This window comes from Halichoerus grypus, chromosome 6 (assembly GCF_964656455.1).
Source record: "Halichoerus grypus chromosome 6, mHalGry1.hap1.1, whole genome shotgun sequence".
Lineage (NCBI taxonomy): Eukaryota > Metazoa > Chordata > Mammalia > Carnivora > Phocidae > Halichoerus > Halichoerus grypus.
Genome location: NC_135717.1, coordinates 8,574,801 through 8,590,955, shown reverse-complemented (window position 1 = coordinate 8,590,955; position 16,155 = coordinate 8,574,801). Strand labels below are relative to the sequence as shown.

At 64.3% G+C, this 16,155-nt stretch overlaps 3 protein-coding genes across 3 annotated transcripts; 2 read left to right on the top strand and 1 right to left on the bottom strand.

Annotated features, from left to right (window-relative positions):
- The first annotated feature begins 245 nt into the window (after nt 1–245).
- On the top strand, nt 246–4,039 carry POLR2J (RNA polymerase II subunit J). The gene is made up of 4 exons (XM_036072444.2): nt 246–403; nt 1,468–1,557; nt 2,823–2,997; nt 3,562–4,039. Exons 1-4 carry the CDS (start codon nt 351–353, stop codon nt 3,595–3,597), a joined length of 354 nt encoding a protein of 117 aa, XP_035928337.1. The 5' UTR covers nt 246–350; the 3' UTR covers nt 3,598–4,039.
- LRWD1 (leucine rich repeats and WD repeat domain containing 1) lies at nt 4,001–9,943 on the bottom strand. The gene is made up of 15 exons (XM_036072434.2): nt 9,740–9,943; nt 9,003–9,237; nt 8,784–8,900; nt 8,148–8,288; nt 7,790–7,894; nt 7,403–7,525; nt 7,209–7,323; nt 6,912–7,021; nt 6,522–6,729; nt 6,011–6,083; nt 5,782–5,922; nt 4,833–4,924; nt 4,539–4,694; nt 4,346–4,458; nt 4,001–4,258 (listed from the first exon to the last, which is right to left on the bottom strand). The coding sequence occupies exons 1-15, from the start codon at nt 9,817–9,819 to the stop codon at nt 4,118–4,120; spliced, it is 1,950 nt and encodes a 649-aa protein (XP_035928327.2). The 5' UTR covers nt 9,820–9,943; the 3' UTR covers nt 4,001–4,117.
- A 67-nt stretch (nt 9,944–10,010) lies between these two features.
- ALKBH4 (alkB homolog 4, lysine demethylase) lies at nt 10,011–16,069 on the top strand. Its single transcript, XM_036072435.2, has 3 exons — nt 10,011–10,179; nt 12,419–12,616; nt 15,119–16,069. Exons 1-3 carry the CDS (start codon nt 10,057–10,059, stop codon nt 15,704–15,706), a joined length of 909 nt encoding a protein of 302 aa, XP_035928328.1. The 5' UTR covers nt 10,011–10,056; the 3' UTR covers nt 15,707–16,069.
- The last annotated feature ends 86 nt before the right edge of the window (nt 16,070–16,155 follow it).

The window sequence follows — 16,155 nt, the reverse complement described above, 5'->3', positions numbered from 1 at the left end:
GTTCCAAGGGCACATTTCCAAACAAGGATCGCGGGGAGAGGCCGTCGTACCACGCACAAAACAGCCCCCAGCCCCGCGAGCGGGCGCCCAGGCACGCCTACAGGGCCGAGGACACACGGACGCAACTCCGGGCTCACGCATGCGCGGAACCACCCGCCTCCCTCGGTTCCCCCTGGGCTTTCCCCGCGCCTGCGCTACGTCCCCCGGGCCGCTAGGGGGCAAGCGGCCTGCCTTCACACGGGGAAAGCCGTAACCCGGAAGCAGCCGCTAACCCGGAAGAGGTGATGGTGTAGGGCTTCGCTGGCGGTGGTGGCGGCCGCTGCGACTTTGGAGGCTAGTGCGGCGCTAGGATGAACGCCCCTCCCGCCTTCGAGTCGTTCTTGCTCTTCGAGGGCGAGAAAAAGTAAGTGGAGCCGGCGGGGCCGGGCCGGGGGTCGCGGGCGGACCCTGGGGCTTCTCCGGCTTGTCCACTGCGGGGAGACGGAAGCAGCGTTTACTGTGTCTCGAGCCAGCCCTGCCAGGCGGTGGTGAGCGGCCCCATTCTGCAGAGGAGGAAACTGAGGCTCAGAGAGGCTAAGGAACTGCCCCGGCACACGGGAAGTGGCCGTCTGTATGGGAAGCAGGGTGCCTGGCGCCACAGTGCTTTCCCTCTGGGATCCGGCAGCCTGCTGGCCGCCGCCTTCATCCGCCTGCTGCAGCCAGAGGGCTGGCGCTCAGGCTCACCACCGAGCCTCAGTGGCCTGTGAAGACCCTTCAGGGGCTTCTTGCCTGCAGAGTGCAAGGGAACGTAGTCCCCTCCCTGGGCTCTCTGCCTGGGCCTGGCTCCCTCACCTACCGTCTCCATGTCGTTGGGCAAGTGACTTAAGCTGCCTGAAGCCTGCTTTCCTCCTCTGGGAAATGGGCTTCTTGCCGTATTAAATCAGAGGACTTTCTCTAAGGGGGGCTTAGCGAGGTAATTTACCGGAAGTGCTGAGGCCAGGGCTCAGCACGCAGCAGACCGTCTTAAACATTGGCTTTTCCTTCTCTTAATAGCCTGGTGTGCGGGGCTCTACGGTCTAGCCCTCGCCAGCCACTTCGTCTCCCTTGGGAGCAGTGGTTGGCTACTGGGGCCATTTTGCTTCCCAGGGGACTTTCGGCAATGTCTGCCACCACTTCTGATTGTCATAAAGGGGGTGCTGCCGGCAGGGGCACTGCTCACATCTTATGATGTACAAGACAGCCCCCTACAGAAAAGGATTATCCATCCTAAAATGTCACTGGTGCCAAGGAGCAATCCAGAGTAGGTGAGGGTCCCGCAGAATCAGGGCCGCTCTGCTGCTCGGAGTCAGAGAGGTCTTTATGGAAGAAGAGATGGAGGAAGTCTTCCAGGAGGAGGTGGGACCTGGGTCTGCGTTGAAGGGCAGGATTTAGACTTGGGGAAGGAGGGGAGCCCCCGTTTGCCCATCTGTTGGTTCTGTCTCTTTCTAGGATTACCATTAACAAGGACACCAAGGTACCCAATGCCTGTTTGTTCACCATCAACAAAGAAGACCACACGCTGGGAAACATCATTAAGTCGTAAGTTCCACGTCAAAGGCTCTTGGGAAATGTTCAGTGGGGCTCTTTGAGGCAAAGCACACATTCCGGAAGATTTCCCAAAGTCTCTCTGAGCTTCAGGAAGGTCTGGGTGCTTCCTCTGGCAATTCCCACATTCCAGTACACTTTCTCCCAAATGGCGCTGACCCGTATCCGTTCACAGCGCCGTCTCTCTGTACTGGCTCATTTCCCTGACGGTAGGAAGCGAACGTGCGGCAAGCCAGACAAACGTGGGCCTGCTCGTGTCTGTGTTGCGGAGCGGGGAGCAGCAGTCAGGGCTGTCACCCACCCCCGCTTTGGGACGATGACCTCTGGGACACCTGGCACGCAAAGACAGATATGCCAGAGATCGGATCTTATTAGGAGGAGGGGAGAAGGTGGGGGAGAGGCTCTGTGGTTATCCGGTGCCCCTGGGGGACGGCGGATGTGTGTTTACACCAGTTTAGTCCTGACCGGGTAGGTGGTCAGCGACGTGGTTGCTGTTCTGGCCCAAGCACTTGTCATTTCTCTGCTGAAAACCCCATCGGTGAAGCCAGGTCTTTCCGAGGTTTGCACGTTTGAGGCCCGGGGCAGGAGCCTGCCTGGTCTCTGGGCTGAAAGCGGGAGGTGGAGCTGGCCGTCCTCTGGCTGACTCCCCCCCACCCCACCCCCCCAGGCCACACCAGTGGTGCCCCCGGGCCCTCCTGGGGCCTGGCCGCTCCCCTGCCCTGGGAGCCGTGTCCCCACCCGTGTGAGGGCCACCCCCTGTGGTGCCTGCTGCTGACCGCGCGCGGGGCACGGCTCACAGACGGGGCCCCAGGTGTGTGGGCAGGAGCTGCCAGCCTGTGTCACCCGGAGGGCTTCCGTGTCACCGCCCGGGGCCTGGGCCTTCTCCCCGTGCCGCCCGTACTGCTGCGTCAGGTGCTCGTGCCGCGCCGTGTGCGGCCTGGGGAGGGCGCTTTGGGGCTGTTGCAGGGCCCAGCCTTCCCGAGGGAAGAGTGCTGGAGATCCTGCTTACCAGCTGGGGTCCTTGATCCTCAGATGTTGGGGGGGGGGGGTGTGTTTTCCCCATGAGATCATCTTTGCGATGTTTTACTTGGAAGACTTTTTCCGGGCAGTCAGGAGCAGGGAACCACCTGGGTCAGCCCCCAGCTGTATTGGCTTCTAGGCCTCAAGCCAGTGGGAAGACGCTCTGCTTAGAGCTCTGGTCATCCCCAAGGGTGCCAGGCTCAGCCCCTCGTGTCACACCGCCCATTTCTGTTCCTCAGACAGCTGCTGAAAGACCCGCAGGTGCTGTTTGCTGGCTACAAAGTCCCCCACCCCTTGGAGCACAAGATCATCATCCGAGTGCAGACCACCCCAGACTACAGCCCGCAGGAGGCCTTCACCAATGCCATCACGGACCTCATCAGCGAGCTGTCCCTGCTGGAGGAGCGATTCCGGGTGAGGGGCCCGGCGTGCAGGGGAGCGGGGCTGTTCTGCCCACACCCCGGACAGCCCGGGGCGGGGGGGGGGGGGGGCGGGGCGCGAGGTGGTGACAGAGCAGCGATGCTCCTCCAGCCTTGAGCAAGCGCAGACGAAGGGGCTGCGGAGTTAGGCTGGGCGCATGCTGTCTGCAGGCAGGGGTGGGAACCGTACTGTGGGCTCCGGGGGCTCCCGCAGCCCCTGTGGAAGCAGGGCCGTATTGCCCCTTGGGACTGCTCCCCCAGGCCGCCTCTGGTGAGGCCTGGCTGCTTCAGGGTATTTGTGGAGGGGGCAGCTCATCCCTGGGTGGGGCCCCACAGTTAAGGAGGCCGAAAGGGGATGGTCACACCTGTCCACACAGAGGGCCTCAGCGTGTGACTTGAGAGTAGAGAGAGAAGGATCCACGGCTTGTCAGAGTTCGACTTGCGTGTCACCTGCACCTCAGGCAGATGGGGTGGGGGCGCTCAGGGACACTGGGCTTGCCTTCCCAGCCTCCTCACCCTGGCCCTTCCAGCTGAGTGGCTGCGACCCCTCTGTGCTCAGGTGGCCATTAAAGACAAGCAAGAAGGCATCGAATAGGAGGCTGGAAGAGTCTTGCTTGGCCACTTCCTACCCTGCACTGGAACCTTCTAGGAGAGCAGCTTCCCCAGCTTCGGGGACATCCTGGTGAGCCCCTTCCCGCCGGAGCTGGTGTGTCCTGGACAGAGTCTGTTTTACCTTCCTAATAAAGTGCGGCAGGAAAAGGCCTGGCTGTGGGCTAAAGCCGAGGTGACCCCGCGGGGCGTGGGGCAGAGGACCGCCTTCCCAGTTATCTGAGTCCTGAGGCCTGTCCACTCTGCAGTGTGGCCCCAGAGGGCCACCTCCTTCTAGACCACCCCCCGCAGGGAGGCAGCACTCGCAGGAGCCTCTGCCCCCGGCCGGGCCGGTCTCTCTCCGAGTAGCGGTGCCAGACGGGGCCACAGACCGCTCTCCAGTCTTCTCATACAGCAGAGAGTTTAATAAAAATATTCCCCAATAAAAACATTCTGGTCATTCGCCCCAAAGCTGAATAAGTTAAGTCGGGTCCCCCGAACTCCCCCGCCCGCCCGCCCCCCCCCGGCTACTGTCTCCTCCAGATGGCCACGATGTTGGAGTCCGTCAGAGCGGTGAGGTACGTGAAGGTGGGGTTGGCCACCACCGTGTTCACCATGGTCTTGGTCACCATCTGGCCGAGGGCCCAGGGCTGGGGCCACTTAAGGATCTGGGGGGAGGCAGAGAGGAGGGTGGGGCTCCAGCTTCCGGATCAGCAGTCCCCGCGGCGGGCGAGGGGCGGGCGAGGGGCGCCTACCTGCGTGGGGGCCTGCGGCGCTGCCGGAAGCGGAGGCTGCTGCGTCAGGAGGTGCCGGACGTCGTAGACCCACACGTTGCCCTCCTCGTCCCCACACAGCACGATGCCCTCACCTGCAGGGACGCACGGCCTGAGACCGGGGGTGCGGTGGGGCCCCGCGGGGTGGAGGGGGGTGGGGGGGGCGGGGGCTCACCGGGACAGGTGCTCAGTGAGAAGTAGGCCAGCCGGGTGGGGGACCACTGCAGCCGGGCCAGCACCACCACCGCCAGCGTGGGCCGCTTGCCCCGGGCCCCCCACGTCTGGCTCCAGCTCCACAGGCAGATGGTGCCCAGGCCGTTCCCCTTGGAGGCTGGGGGGGGAGAGACAGAACTGGGTGGGGGCCCCGCTCTAGACACTGCCCGGTGCGGCCCCCTCAGGAGCCCCGGGAGAAGCCGCCCCAGAGGCCTTCCCGGGAGGCCAGGGTGGCCCCCGAGCGGGGGCTACTCACCCACCACGTCCTCGTTCACAAAGGCCAGCCCGTCCACTCTCCGCGCTGCTGCTTCCGAGCCCTCGGAGAACACGAACTCCACCTCGCACGGCCTGCGGGGCGGCAGAGGAAGCTGGCCAGCTGCCCCCCGGGACCCGGAGCCGCTCGCGGACGTGGGCTGGGCACGTCCTCCGCACCTGCCCTCTGCCTCGGCTGGCAGCTGCGGCCGCGCGGGCACAGGGGCGGGTGGCACGGGGTGCGGCGCGTTCCCAAGCTGGGGAGGGTGTGGGGTCACAGCTGAGGCGGGAATGGGGGCGGGAAGCCCAGGGCTTCACTCTGCAGAGTGGCGTGGGCCCCACAAACGCCAGCGCCTGACGCTTCAGTTATTTGCCCCGACGTGGCTGTCACCGCCCCCCACCCCCGAAAGTTCTTCCCAGACCGTTCACGGCACTGAGGACACAATCCAGTCTTAGCCGGTGTCCCCCCGCCTCCCAGGCCCGGCCGGACCTCGCGCGGGCCGCCGCCCCCGTGCCAGCAGCTTCCCTCCCAGGGCCTGACTCCCCGGCTCGGCCCGTGTGGTGAACAGGAGCCCGAGGACCCATCCGCCACCCGTCACGTCACCTCCTCACAGTCCCCTCATTCGCTTTCCGTCACACCTGACACTGTGCTGCGTGGGTTTTAACAAGATCGTGGGCCGCACGAGGGCAGGGATGCCGGCCTTCCGGGTGGGTACAGATGAGCCTTTCCGGGGTCTCATCCCTGCCCGGGCACCATCCCCGTCCCCTGCCAGGTGCGGTGACCGCAGCTCCAAGAGCCGACCCGGCCCAGTCCCACGGGCACGGACCTTTCCCTGGGAGACTAGTGGAGGTGGGGACGGGCCGGCCCCGTGAAGACAGCCGCTGGCGGCCCAGAACGGGCCGTGCTTGGGCACCACTGCGGGGGGCCAGGCATCGGGCCCGGCCGGCCTCACCTCCTCCTCGGGGGCTGGTCCAGCCGCACGTCCCAGCAGCAGCAGCCGCCCTCGCAGCCTGCCAGCAGGTAGGCATCCGGGCAGGAAGCCACAGGGCAGAGGCGCAGGGGGATGGACGTGGTATCCAGGGTGAGCAGCTGGCTGCCGGCGGGGGAGGACAGCGTGAGGCCACCGACCGGGCTGTCCGCCCACCCTGGCGAGGCCCCCCCGCCCTGCCCCACAGCCTCACCTGGCCTGGAAGTCGTAATCGTGGTTGGGCACCCCGAGGTCCCAGAGGATGATCCGCTTGTCATAGGAGGCCGCTGAGGAGGGGACAGGAAGGGGAGAGGTGGCTCTGAAGAGGCCCTACTCGCCCCGGCAGGCTCCATCCCAGGCTGAGACCGTGGTCACAAGGCCCGGCCCCTCGGAGGCGGGCAGGGCCGCAGCTGGGAGATGAAGACTCGAGGGCCACCAGTCTCTACCTCCCTCTCACTATCATGCCCCACGCCAGGCAGCCCTCCTTTCGCAGGCCTCTGCTCACACGTCCCTTCTCGGGCTTATCACACTTCGGGGGGGCCAGGGGTACCCACCCGGGTCAGAGAGCGGCCCAGCTGCCCAGCTTCAAGGCCACAGAGCGGGTCAGGGGGAAAAGGCAGGATCTGAAGCCCTGTCAGTCGTCCACAAAGCCACGCTGCTTCTCCCCCGGCCAGGGCTGACCCCGGGCGCCCGGACTGCAGGACGGGTGTGGGAGAGGCTCTTACTGAAGAGGTGGGTCTCGTGGGTGGGGCTGAAGCACAGGGTGGCGATGGCCTTCTTGTGGGCCCGGATGACCCCGCAGCAGAAGCCAGCTCGCACGTGCAGCAGCCGGACCAGGCCCCGCAGGCCCGCGGCCGCCAGCACGCTCCAGCGCTTCTTGTGGCCGGCCTGCGTCACCACGGTCAGGGCCGTCCAGGCCACCGAGAAGAACTCCTGTGGGCGCAGGCGTGCGGGCGTCACGAAGGGGCAGAGCCATGCGTGGTTGCGGGGGGTGCTGCGGGCGTCACTAAGGGGCGGCTGGAGCTCCAGCCGGCGGAAGCGAGGCCCAGCAGGACCGGGTCAGGGCCCCCCTCCCAGCGCTGCACGAACACCCCCCCCCGCCCCCCCCTGCTCACCTCACCAGGCGCCTTGTACTTGTGCAGCACGATGCCCGTCTGGCAGTCTATCACGCACACGGCCTCCCCGCCACACGTGGCCACCGTCTGGGAGGTGGCCCCCGCGCGCCCTGTTTGGAGGGGTCAGCCTCAGTAGACACGTTCTCCGAGAAGTGCGCCCCCGCAGCGCCTCTGTCCTGGCCCTGACGACGCTTCAGAGACTGTCTCTCCCAGGCCCCCCATCCGCGGAGGCGGCCCCCTCCAGGGGCGTTCCCTGGGGCTCTCGCCCTGGCCCTGCCTGCCCCGCCAAGGCTGTACCCTCCTCCCAGGCCGGCTCAAAAGCGCAGGCCCAGAGCTGGGTGTCCAGGTCCCGAGGGCTGTTGTTCTTGCTGTGACACTGCAGGAAATGCAGGGGCTCCAGGTCCGGGGCGGGCTGTGGGGGCAGACGGGGGGTCACAGCTGCCCCAGCCCGTGCTCCCTGCCAGCTAACCCCTGCCCCCTTGCGAGCTTACCTGGCCGCCGTCAGAGTCCGGGGGGCTGCCCTCCACGGGGGCCAACGAGGAGGTGCACACCCGCTTATTGGGAGACAGGTTGAGTGAGACGTCATCCGGCCGTTTCTTGGCCACGGGCCTGGCCTGTGGAAGGGGTCGGGGCTGGGCTGAGGGCCCGGGGCTTGCTTCCTCGGCATCACAGGCTGGCCCGCAGCCTCCCATGGGGGCAGAAAGCAAGGGTTGGCCCAGGGTCAGTGTGAACCAGCTCAGGCATCAGAGGCCGACTCCCGGGCTCATTTCCAGGACCCCCTGCCTCCCCGCCCAACCCCCTTTCCCTACAGTCTCCCTAGGCAGGAAAGGCCAAGACAGGCCTTTGGAGCCTTGGGAGCTGCATGGTACCACACTTACCCTGGGTTCCTGGGCAGCTGCGGCTTTTGGAGGCCTCTCCGGGATGTCTGCCTCACGCACCTGGGGCCCACCAGAGGCCACCAGCTCCTCAGAGATCATCTGCACCTACGCGGGGCCAGGACATCGGGGAGCTAGATACAAGTCCTGGGGCTCCCGGCCCTTCCCCGAAATGCCGGGGCAGAGGGAACCTATGCTTCCCGAGGTGGGAAAGGGCCTTTCCAACCAATAAGTCTGCCTTCCCTGACCCACCGAACTCTACCACCCCTCGTGGCCAGAGGCCTCTTAGGGCAGCTGAAGGCATGGGAGCCGTGGAGGAGCTGGGAGAACAGACTCCCAGCACAGCAGGATGAGGTCATACCCGCCACTGGGTGAACTCGCTGAGGGACTCAGGCCCATAGCGGACGTCCCTGACAGCAGACTTCACAAAATCAGCCTGGGCCTTCTCTGCCTCCTCCTCTGGGCTCACTGCAGCCTTGAACTTCTCCCAGTGAGCTGTGACCTGGAACAAGAGGGACCAGATTCAAGCCCAGGCCACCCCAGATCTCCCGGGCCCTCCATGGCGCCCCTGCCTCCAATCTTATGGCCACAGGAGTCTCCACTTCACCACCTCCTGGAAGCCTCCCTGAACCACAGCCTTAGCTGCAGTGTGCACACACCTGTGCGTGTGCATGCTCACACGCGCGTGCCCCCCCCAACGCACGTGCACGCGCTTGAGCAACAGCCCCGAAGAGGAGCGGACCCAGGGTGGTTACTGTGAAAGTGTCCTGGCCTCCCTGGCCGGGCCCGGCCTGCACACCCAGACAGCATGACCTCTAAGGACAAGAGGCCAAGCACCACAGCCAGGCTCAGAGAAACATGTCAGGCTAGGGGATAAGCGCAGCTCAGTGTCAGGGCAGAGAGCCCCCGGAACCCCCACTCAGGGTCCTCCAAACGTCCATTCTGTCACTCGCTCCTCAAGGCCGAGTGCTCCAGAGCCCCGGGCCGGCCCCCTTACCCGGCTGGTCAGCTCCCGGTTTAGGTTCTCCACCTGAGAGGACGTGGAGGAAGCATCCTTGCCATTGACCTTCCGGAGCTTGGGCAGGAGAAAGGAGATTTTCAGGTTGTCACTGACCTGGGGGATGAGGGAGAGTGGCTTAGTGTCACCCCAACCTGTGGCTCAGCCCCACAGAGTGCTGGCCCTGGGTCTGCGGCAGGTGCCCCCCCCCCCACTTACAGTCAGGAAGGGGTTGCCCTCCAGGCTGAGCTCCTCGAGCTGCGGGAACTGGCACAGGGCAGTGACGTCCCCCAGCTGGTTGTTGGCACAGCGGAGGACGCGCAGGTGGGACAGGCCCAGGTTGGCGGGCAGCGTGTCCAGCTGGTTGTTGGAGAGGTCCAGCTCTTGCAGCTGCGTCAGGCGGCTCAGGAGCTTGGGGTCCAAGTGCTCTGAGAGCAGCTTCAGCCCGGACAAGCTGCGTGGGGGCAGACAGGGAGGGCTCAGGGGGCGGGCGGGCCTCACACCTGGGGCAGTCCTGGGCGCCTGCGAAGGCTCCTTCAGCAGAGCTTCTCCACAAGGCACGCGCAGCCTTTCCTTCTTAAAATCTCGTCAGCACTTTCCAACTGCCTGCCGCTGGCTCCTCCTCTAAAGGAGCTCCTCGGTGCTGCCCAGAGCCTCAGGAACTAGCTCAACAGGCTGCTCAATACCCTTTCTGCAGGACTGTCTCCCCGACAGCCCGGGACCCTGCAAGGGAGAGGCCGCTCGGGCCCGGCCCGCCCGTCTCATAACGGGCGCCCAGCGTTTGGTTCGAGTGATCCGAGACTCCGCCTAACCGACAGGGCGATAAGGGGGCCGGGCAGGGAGTGGGCAAGGGTCCCAGCCTTATTTCCCGACCGGCCGGCGACCCAGGCCCGGGTGGCGGGCTGTGTGGCCGCGACCCCGCGGACCCCCGTCGTACCCCCCGGCCCGCCTCTTACTCCAGGCTCCGGATCTTCCCCAGCCGGTCGCTCTTGGGACGCCCTCGCTGCATGAGCAGCCGCGCCGAGAGGGGGCCCATGGCGACCAGGCGCGGCCCGCGCTGGCCGGTTGGCGGCACCGGCGTCACGCCGAGTCCGTGCTTCCTGGAGCCCGACGCTCCGCGGCCGGCGGAACTCCGGAGGCGGCGCCGCGCAAGCCAGTAGCTGGCGACGACCGGAAGGAAGCGGCTCGGCGGACCTCGTGCCCCGCGGGCGGACTACAACTCCCAGCGGCCCCCGCGGCGCCGCGCCTGCGCCCTGGTCGCCAGGACGCGACGATGGCGGCTGCGGCGGTGGCGGCCCCCGAGGTCCTCCGGGAATGCGGCTGCAAGGGCATCCGGACCTGTCTGATCTGCGAGCGGCAGCGCGGAGGTGACCCGCCCTGGCAGCACCCCCCGCAGGTGAGGGCTGGGGGGAGGGGCCGTGCCACAGCTCCCTTCTTCATATGGGGAAACTGAGGCCCAGACTGGCTACGAAGACGGGCCGCGGATCAACCCGTGTCAGGGGCCCTCGCTCTGGGGGCGTTGCAGGATGAGATGAGCGCTTTGAGGGGTGGGCTTGGAGTGGATGCCATCCGACCACAACTCCCCTTTGAGCCTTGGGGAGAGTGCGACAGCAAGCCTCCACGTAGGGGGCCCCCCCACCCCCCACCCCGCGTCTGGGGCTGCGAGCTTCACGGAGTGGGGAGACGACCCGGAAAGAGAAGAGAATGCCGAAAACCGGGCAGGGCAAAGTGCCCTAGGCACCGTTGAGCGGAAGTGGTCAAGGAGGAAATTAATTCCAATTAATTAAGGAAAAAGGACTCAGAGCCTTTGAGGGGGGGCAAGGGCGTTTCCGCTGGAGGACTGCTTGGGTGCAGGCCTGGGGCAAGTGCGTGCGCTTGGGAGGAGCGTGACGCTTCAGGGGCCGCCGGCGCTGCCCACAGAGGGCACTGTGTGCGGTGGCTGGGTAGGCTGGACTTGTCCTGAGGGCCACGGAGAGCCGCTCAGGGTTTTAAAGGAAGTTACGGGTGAATTTTAGAAAGATCCCGGGAGGGGGAGAGGCAGATAGGAAGGTATGGAGTCTGGGAAGCCAGTGCAGAAACTCTCACAGCATCCCTGGTAAAAGTGGGAAACGATCTGGTGATTTCTGAGCAAACTAAAAGTAGAATTCCTGTGTGATCTAGCAGTTCTGGGTATACACCCAGAAGAATGGAAAGCAGGCCCTTGAAGAGATATTTGTACGCCCACGTTCCATAGTAGCTACGATGGGGAAGCAATTTGGGTGTCCCGCAGTGGACGAGCGGGTAAACAAACGTGGCCTACTGTGTCCGATGGAATGTTATGTGCCTTAAAAAGGAAGGGCGTTTTGACACCTGCTGTGACATGAATGGATCCTGAGGTCATTATGCCGAGTGAAATGTCAGTCACAAGAGGATAAATGTCGCGGGATTCCGATTCCACGAGGCCCGGAGAGGAATCAAATTCATAGAGTCAGAAAGTAGAACGGTGGGTTCCTGGGGCTTGGGGAAAAGAACGAAGAGTTGTTGTTTAGAGTCCAGAGTTTTAGAAAGGTGGGGACGGGTGCAGGACAACGTGACCGTATTTGACGTTGACCTGTTCACTTAAAGATAGTGATGATGGCGAATTTTACGCCCTATATGTTTTTGCCGCAAGTAAAACCTGAGAAGTGCCAGAAGTCTGAACTCTGCTGTGCCCGTGGGTGTGGGCCTAGCACCTGCCTGACTTGCTGGCTATGGGATGAGCAGAAGGTACAGGATGACTCCCTGATTTTAATGTGTTCCGTGGGAGGTGCCAGAAGACAGAGGACACGATGGTTCACAGACGGGCTGGGCAGCAGTGGCCCTGGAATGTAAAGGCGGGGAGGAAGCAGAATTAAGTGGACAGGGCGGACCTCAGACTGCCATGCAGCTGGGACAAAGTCAGGGCCAACCCAGCTGGGAGCTCCGGAGCGGACTGACGGATAGAGGCGTCCCGTGTCGGGTAGAAAAGGCCAGGCCTGCGCTGAGTCATTGGCTGGGGGCTGCCTGGGACCAGGACGGCCTCTGCCCGAGACACGAGGCAGCAGGAGGTTGTCAGCTGGGCACTTCTCGAGGATGACTGGCAAGTTCTCTCCTCTTTGGAAGGGAAATTCAGGCAGTGCCTCTGCAGCCAGAGGAGGGCAGGGCCCAGAGTCACCCCCACTTCAGAGACTCCCCTCTGGCTGCCTAGCACGCTCGCCCTCTGGACAGCCCTGGGGTCCTCTCCCTTAGTCCCGCCCCCCGCGGCTGGGGAGGCCAGAAGACACCCCACAGAGACATTAGCAGAGTGAGGACGCGCAGGCAGCCCCCGGCTGTGCAGCCTCAGGCTAGTTCCTTAACTTTGCACAGCCCGGGTCCCCTCATCTTTAAAACAGACAACAGAGAGTAGGTACGTGGACGCTCTTCCCACTTAAGATGAGGAAAGTGAGAAAGGACCGGGCACAGGGCCCTTCCCAGGAGGCAGCCCCAGGCAGGGAGGGGTTCTGCCTCCCTCTGGACTCCAGCTGCTTTCCAGAGTGGCTTCGGGGGCGGGCAAGCCGGGCAAGCCGGCCCCTAGAAGGCACACACGTGGCGTGAGGCAGGGCATCAGTGGCCCCAGGTCCCCCATCTTTCTTCCGCAGAAAACGCACCGTTTCATTTACTACTCTGACACTGGCTGGGCCGTGGGGGCCGAGGAGTCTGACTTTGAAGGCTGGGCCTTCCCCTTCCCTGGTGTGACGCTGATAGAGGATTTTGTGACCCGGGAGGAGGAAGCCGAGATGGTGCAGCTGATGGACCGGGAGCCTTGGAAGCTCTCCCAGTCTGGACGGAGGAAGCAGGTAGGCCCGGCCCGCAGCTGGGAGGAGGGGAGGGCCGGGCTGGCTGGTCAGAGAGGAGTCACCCTGCCGGGCCCCTCCAGACTCCTTGCCCCGCGCCCCTTTGCTCACGTCCCTCCCAGCGCCTCTCTCGGCAGCCACAGCCCCCCAGGGCCGTTAGGGGGGCGAGCTCCCCTGACCCTGGGACTTGGGCAGCCAGGGGAGTGGTGTGTGGTGTGCGGTGGAGGCCTGCCTGTGCCCTGGGCCTGCGCCACTTCCCCACCAGACACCAGACGCGGTGAGGCGGGGCCGTACGACAGACTGATGCTCAGCTCCGAGGGTTTCTAGAAGGCTGCCAGTCGCCTTCCCACCGAAGTCCTCTCCCCATCAGTTTTGAGACACTCGGGCCCCCAAGTCCTGGACCTCCCCTTTGTCGGGGATTGCATCCCCTTCCCTGCAGCACTATCCGCCATCGGCCGCCTTCTGTCCTTCCCTCCCCCCCCAGTGACTTCAGTGCTTCGCTGGTCATTACAGCACTTCTCTGGCGCCCCTCCCTGCCTGCTCCTTCCGCTAAACCCCAGCCCCGGTCAGTCCGGCTCCTCACGGGCTCCTCACGCTTCTCCGAGAAAGCCGTGCCCTTCTCTCCAAGCCCCCCCCACCCCCCTCTGTCCTCGATGTCAGTTTTACCTCAACTGGAGCTTTCCCCCCAGACTGTCCGTAAGCCCCCTCTCTCACCTCTGCGGCCGGCTCCTCCGAAGAGTCGTTCGTTCTGTCTCCAGTGCCTCTCCTCCCGCTCCCGCTTCGCGCACTCACGCACTGGCCGCGTCCATCCTGGCGTCCGCGCCCCCACCCAGCGGCCAGCTGTCAGGCGCAGCCCTCGGGCCTCTCCGTGTCCACACGCTCCCTTGCTGGTCTCCATGAGTCCCGGCTCTGCCACTGTGCGTGCGTTTGCGACTCCCATGTTCATGGCTCCAGCCGGCTTCCCAGATCTGTGAGACCCTCGCTGAGTCTTGGCCCACCCCGGCACCCCTGCGGTGTCCCCGTCTCGGCAAATTCCATCTTCCGTCTGCTGGGCCGGAAAGCATGCAGCTCTCCAGACTTCTCTCTCTCTCACTGGTCATCCCTGCCCGCCTTCTTCCTTCAAAACACGCCCGGAATCTGAGAACACAGCACCCTGCACCCCCACTGCCCCCACCCAGGTCCCAGCCCCCGGTTCTGCCGCTGGGATTCCTTCTGGAGCTTCCTGTGGCCCCCACCCCTGTTCTGCCGGTTGGCCCTGGAAAGGACCCCTCCTCAGATGGACTCGCTGCTCTGCTAGGCCTCCCGTCCCAACCTTCGCTTCCTCTGCTGCTCTTCGGTGGCCCTGTGAGCCCTCGATGCTCCCGAGACACTGCAGGTCCCACTTCCCTCTGTGCGCTGCGCCCCCAGCCTCCTCCCTCGCCTGCCGCTGCCGGGGCTGGTGGGGGGTGGGGTGCAGCTACGCTGAGACCTGCCGAAGCTGGAAGGAGAAAGACGTTTGCACCAGATAGTGCCACCCTCCACTGGGGGGGTGGGGTGGGGGCCGAGGGGGCAGGAGTGGCTGGATAAATGCTCACCCCTTGGGCCACAAGTCTGAGGGCTATTCTGGGAGTCTCCTCTGTAACGATTGTTTTTTTAGATAGAATCCACATACCGTAAAATTCGCTCATTTAACATGTACGGTTTTGCTATATTCAGAATGTGCGACCCTCTCCACTGCCTGCTTCTAGAACAGACCCATCACCCCAAAGGGGACCTGTCCCCAGGAGCAGTCGCTCCCCATTCTCCCGTCCCCTGGCAACCACTAATCCCCCTTCCATCTCTGGATTTGCCTGTTCCGGACATTTCCCGTAAATGGGATTATAGAACATGTGGCCCTTCGTGTGGGCTCGTTCCCGACAGCGTTCTCAGTGCCGCGTGGCGTTCGCGGCCGGCTGGTACTCCGGTGCACGGACCTGCCACCCCCGCTTCATCCATCTGTCCCATCGCGGACACTGGCCTGTTCCTGCTTTTCGGCTGTCATGCCCCGGTGCTGCTGTGAACACCCGTGGGCACATGTCTGTGTGGCCGTGTTTCCAGTCCTGGGCATGTAGCCGGGAGCGGAACTGCGTCGCGGTTCTGAACCCCAGGGATCCCCAGCGCTGACCAAGTGAGGAGGCTGCCTTGGGCTGGCCCTCCCTCCCTCCTGGCTCCTCCTTCCCGCATCCTGACCCTTTGTCTCCCTCTCTCTCTGCGTTCAGGGGCACACGAGCGAAGACATCCCCCCCTCCCCGGCACATCATACCCCCTTCCCTGCTTTATTTCTTCCCTCGGCGTTTCCCAGCACCTGAGCATTTGCTGTTTGTCGTTGGGGCCGGCCTCCTCCTGCTGGAGAGCCAGATCCTGATCCAGAGGCAGGCGTTTTTGCTTGTCTTGGTCGCTGCGATCAGATTCTTCACACCTGGCCTGTGATGGCCATTTCTATCAACTCAGACCCTTCTCCACTTCCCCTTTGTCCTCACCCTTCAGGACTACGGCCCCAAAGTCAACTTTCGGAAACAGAAGCTCAAGACCGCCGGCTTCAGAGGTCTCCCCAGCTTCAGCCGGGAGGTGGTGCGGAGAATGGGGCTGTACCCCATCCTGGAGGACTTCCGGCCCGTGGAGCAGTGTAACCTGGACTACTGCCCTGAGCGGGGCTCGGCCATCGACCCCCACCTGGACGACGCCTGGCTGTGGGGGGAGCGGCTGGTGAGCCTCAACCTCCTGTCCCCGACTGTGCTGTCCATGTCCCGGGAGGCGCCCGGCAGCCTGCTGCTCTGTCTGGCCCCTTCCGGCTTCCCGGAGGCCTTGGTGGAAGGGGTGATGGCCCCCAGCAGGTCCGTCCTGTGCCAGGAGGTGGAGGTGGCCGTCCCCCTGCCCCGCCGCTCGCTGCTCGTGCTCACGGGAGCCGCGCGGCACCAGTGGAAGCATGCCGTCCACCGCAGACACATCGAGGCTCGCCGCATCTGCGCCACCTTCAGGGAGCTGTCGGCCGAGTTCTGTCCCGGCGGGAGGCAGCAAGAACTGGGGCAGGAACTCCTGCAGATCTCTCTCTCCTTTCAAGGGAGACCTATGTGAGCCACCTCCCCGGGGACAGGCGCTCGTGCCGGGCCTGGCCAGGGAGCCGGCTCCAGGCTTGACTGGTGCCAGCACTTGGGGCCGGGAAGCCCGGCACAGGGGGCTTTCTCCCCAGCTTGTTAGCTTTTAAGAGAAGACCGCTTGGCATCCTGACACGACGACGGTGTGGGCCCCGCTTGGGGGCCGGTTGTGATGGGAACGTGCCTCAGGTCGGTCCTGTCTGACCTGCCCCGTGGCCACCCGTGTGGCTGGCTTATCACAGCTGGAGGGCAGTGGGATCATCTGAGCTTAAACATGTTGGTACCACCTAAAACCGTTTTCTTCTCTATCCCTTTCTCTTAATGAAGTTCCCTGATAACCCCATTCTCCAGTCCTTTCATTTGGGAGGCGAGTTGGAGAGCAGAATGACAGAAGATTGGAAGTTGTTCTTTCAGCCTTCAGAGCTGGTG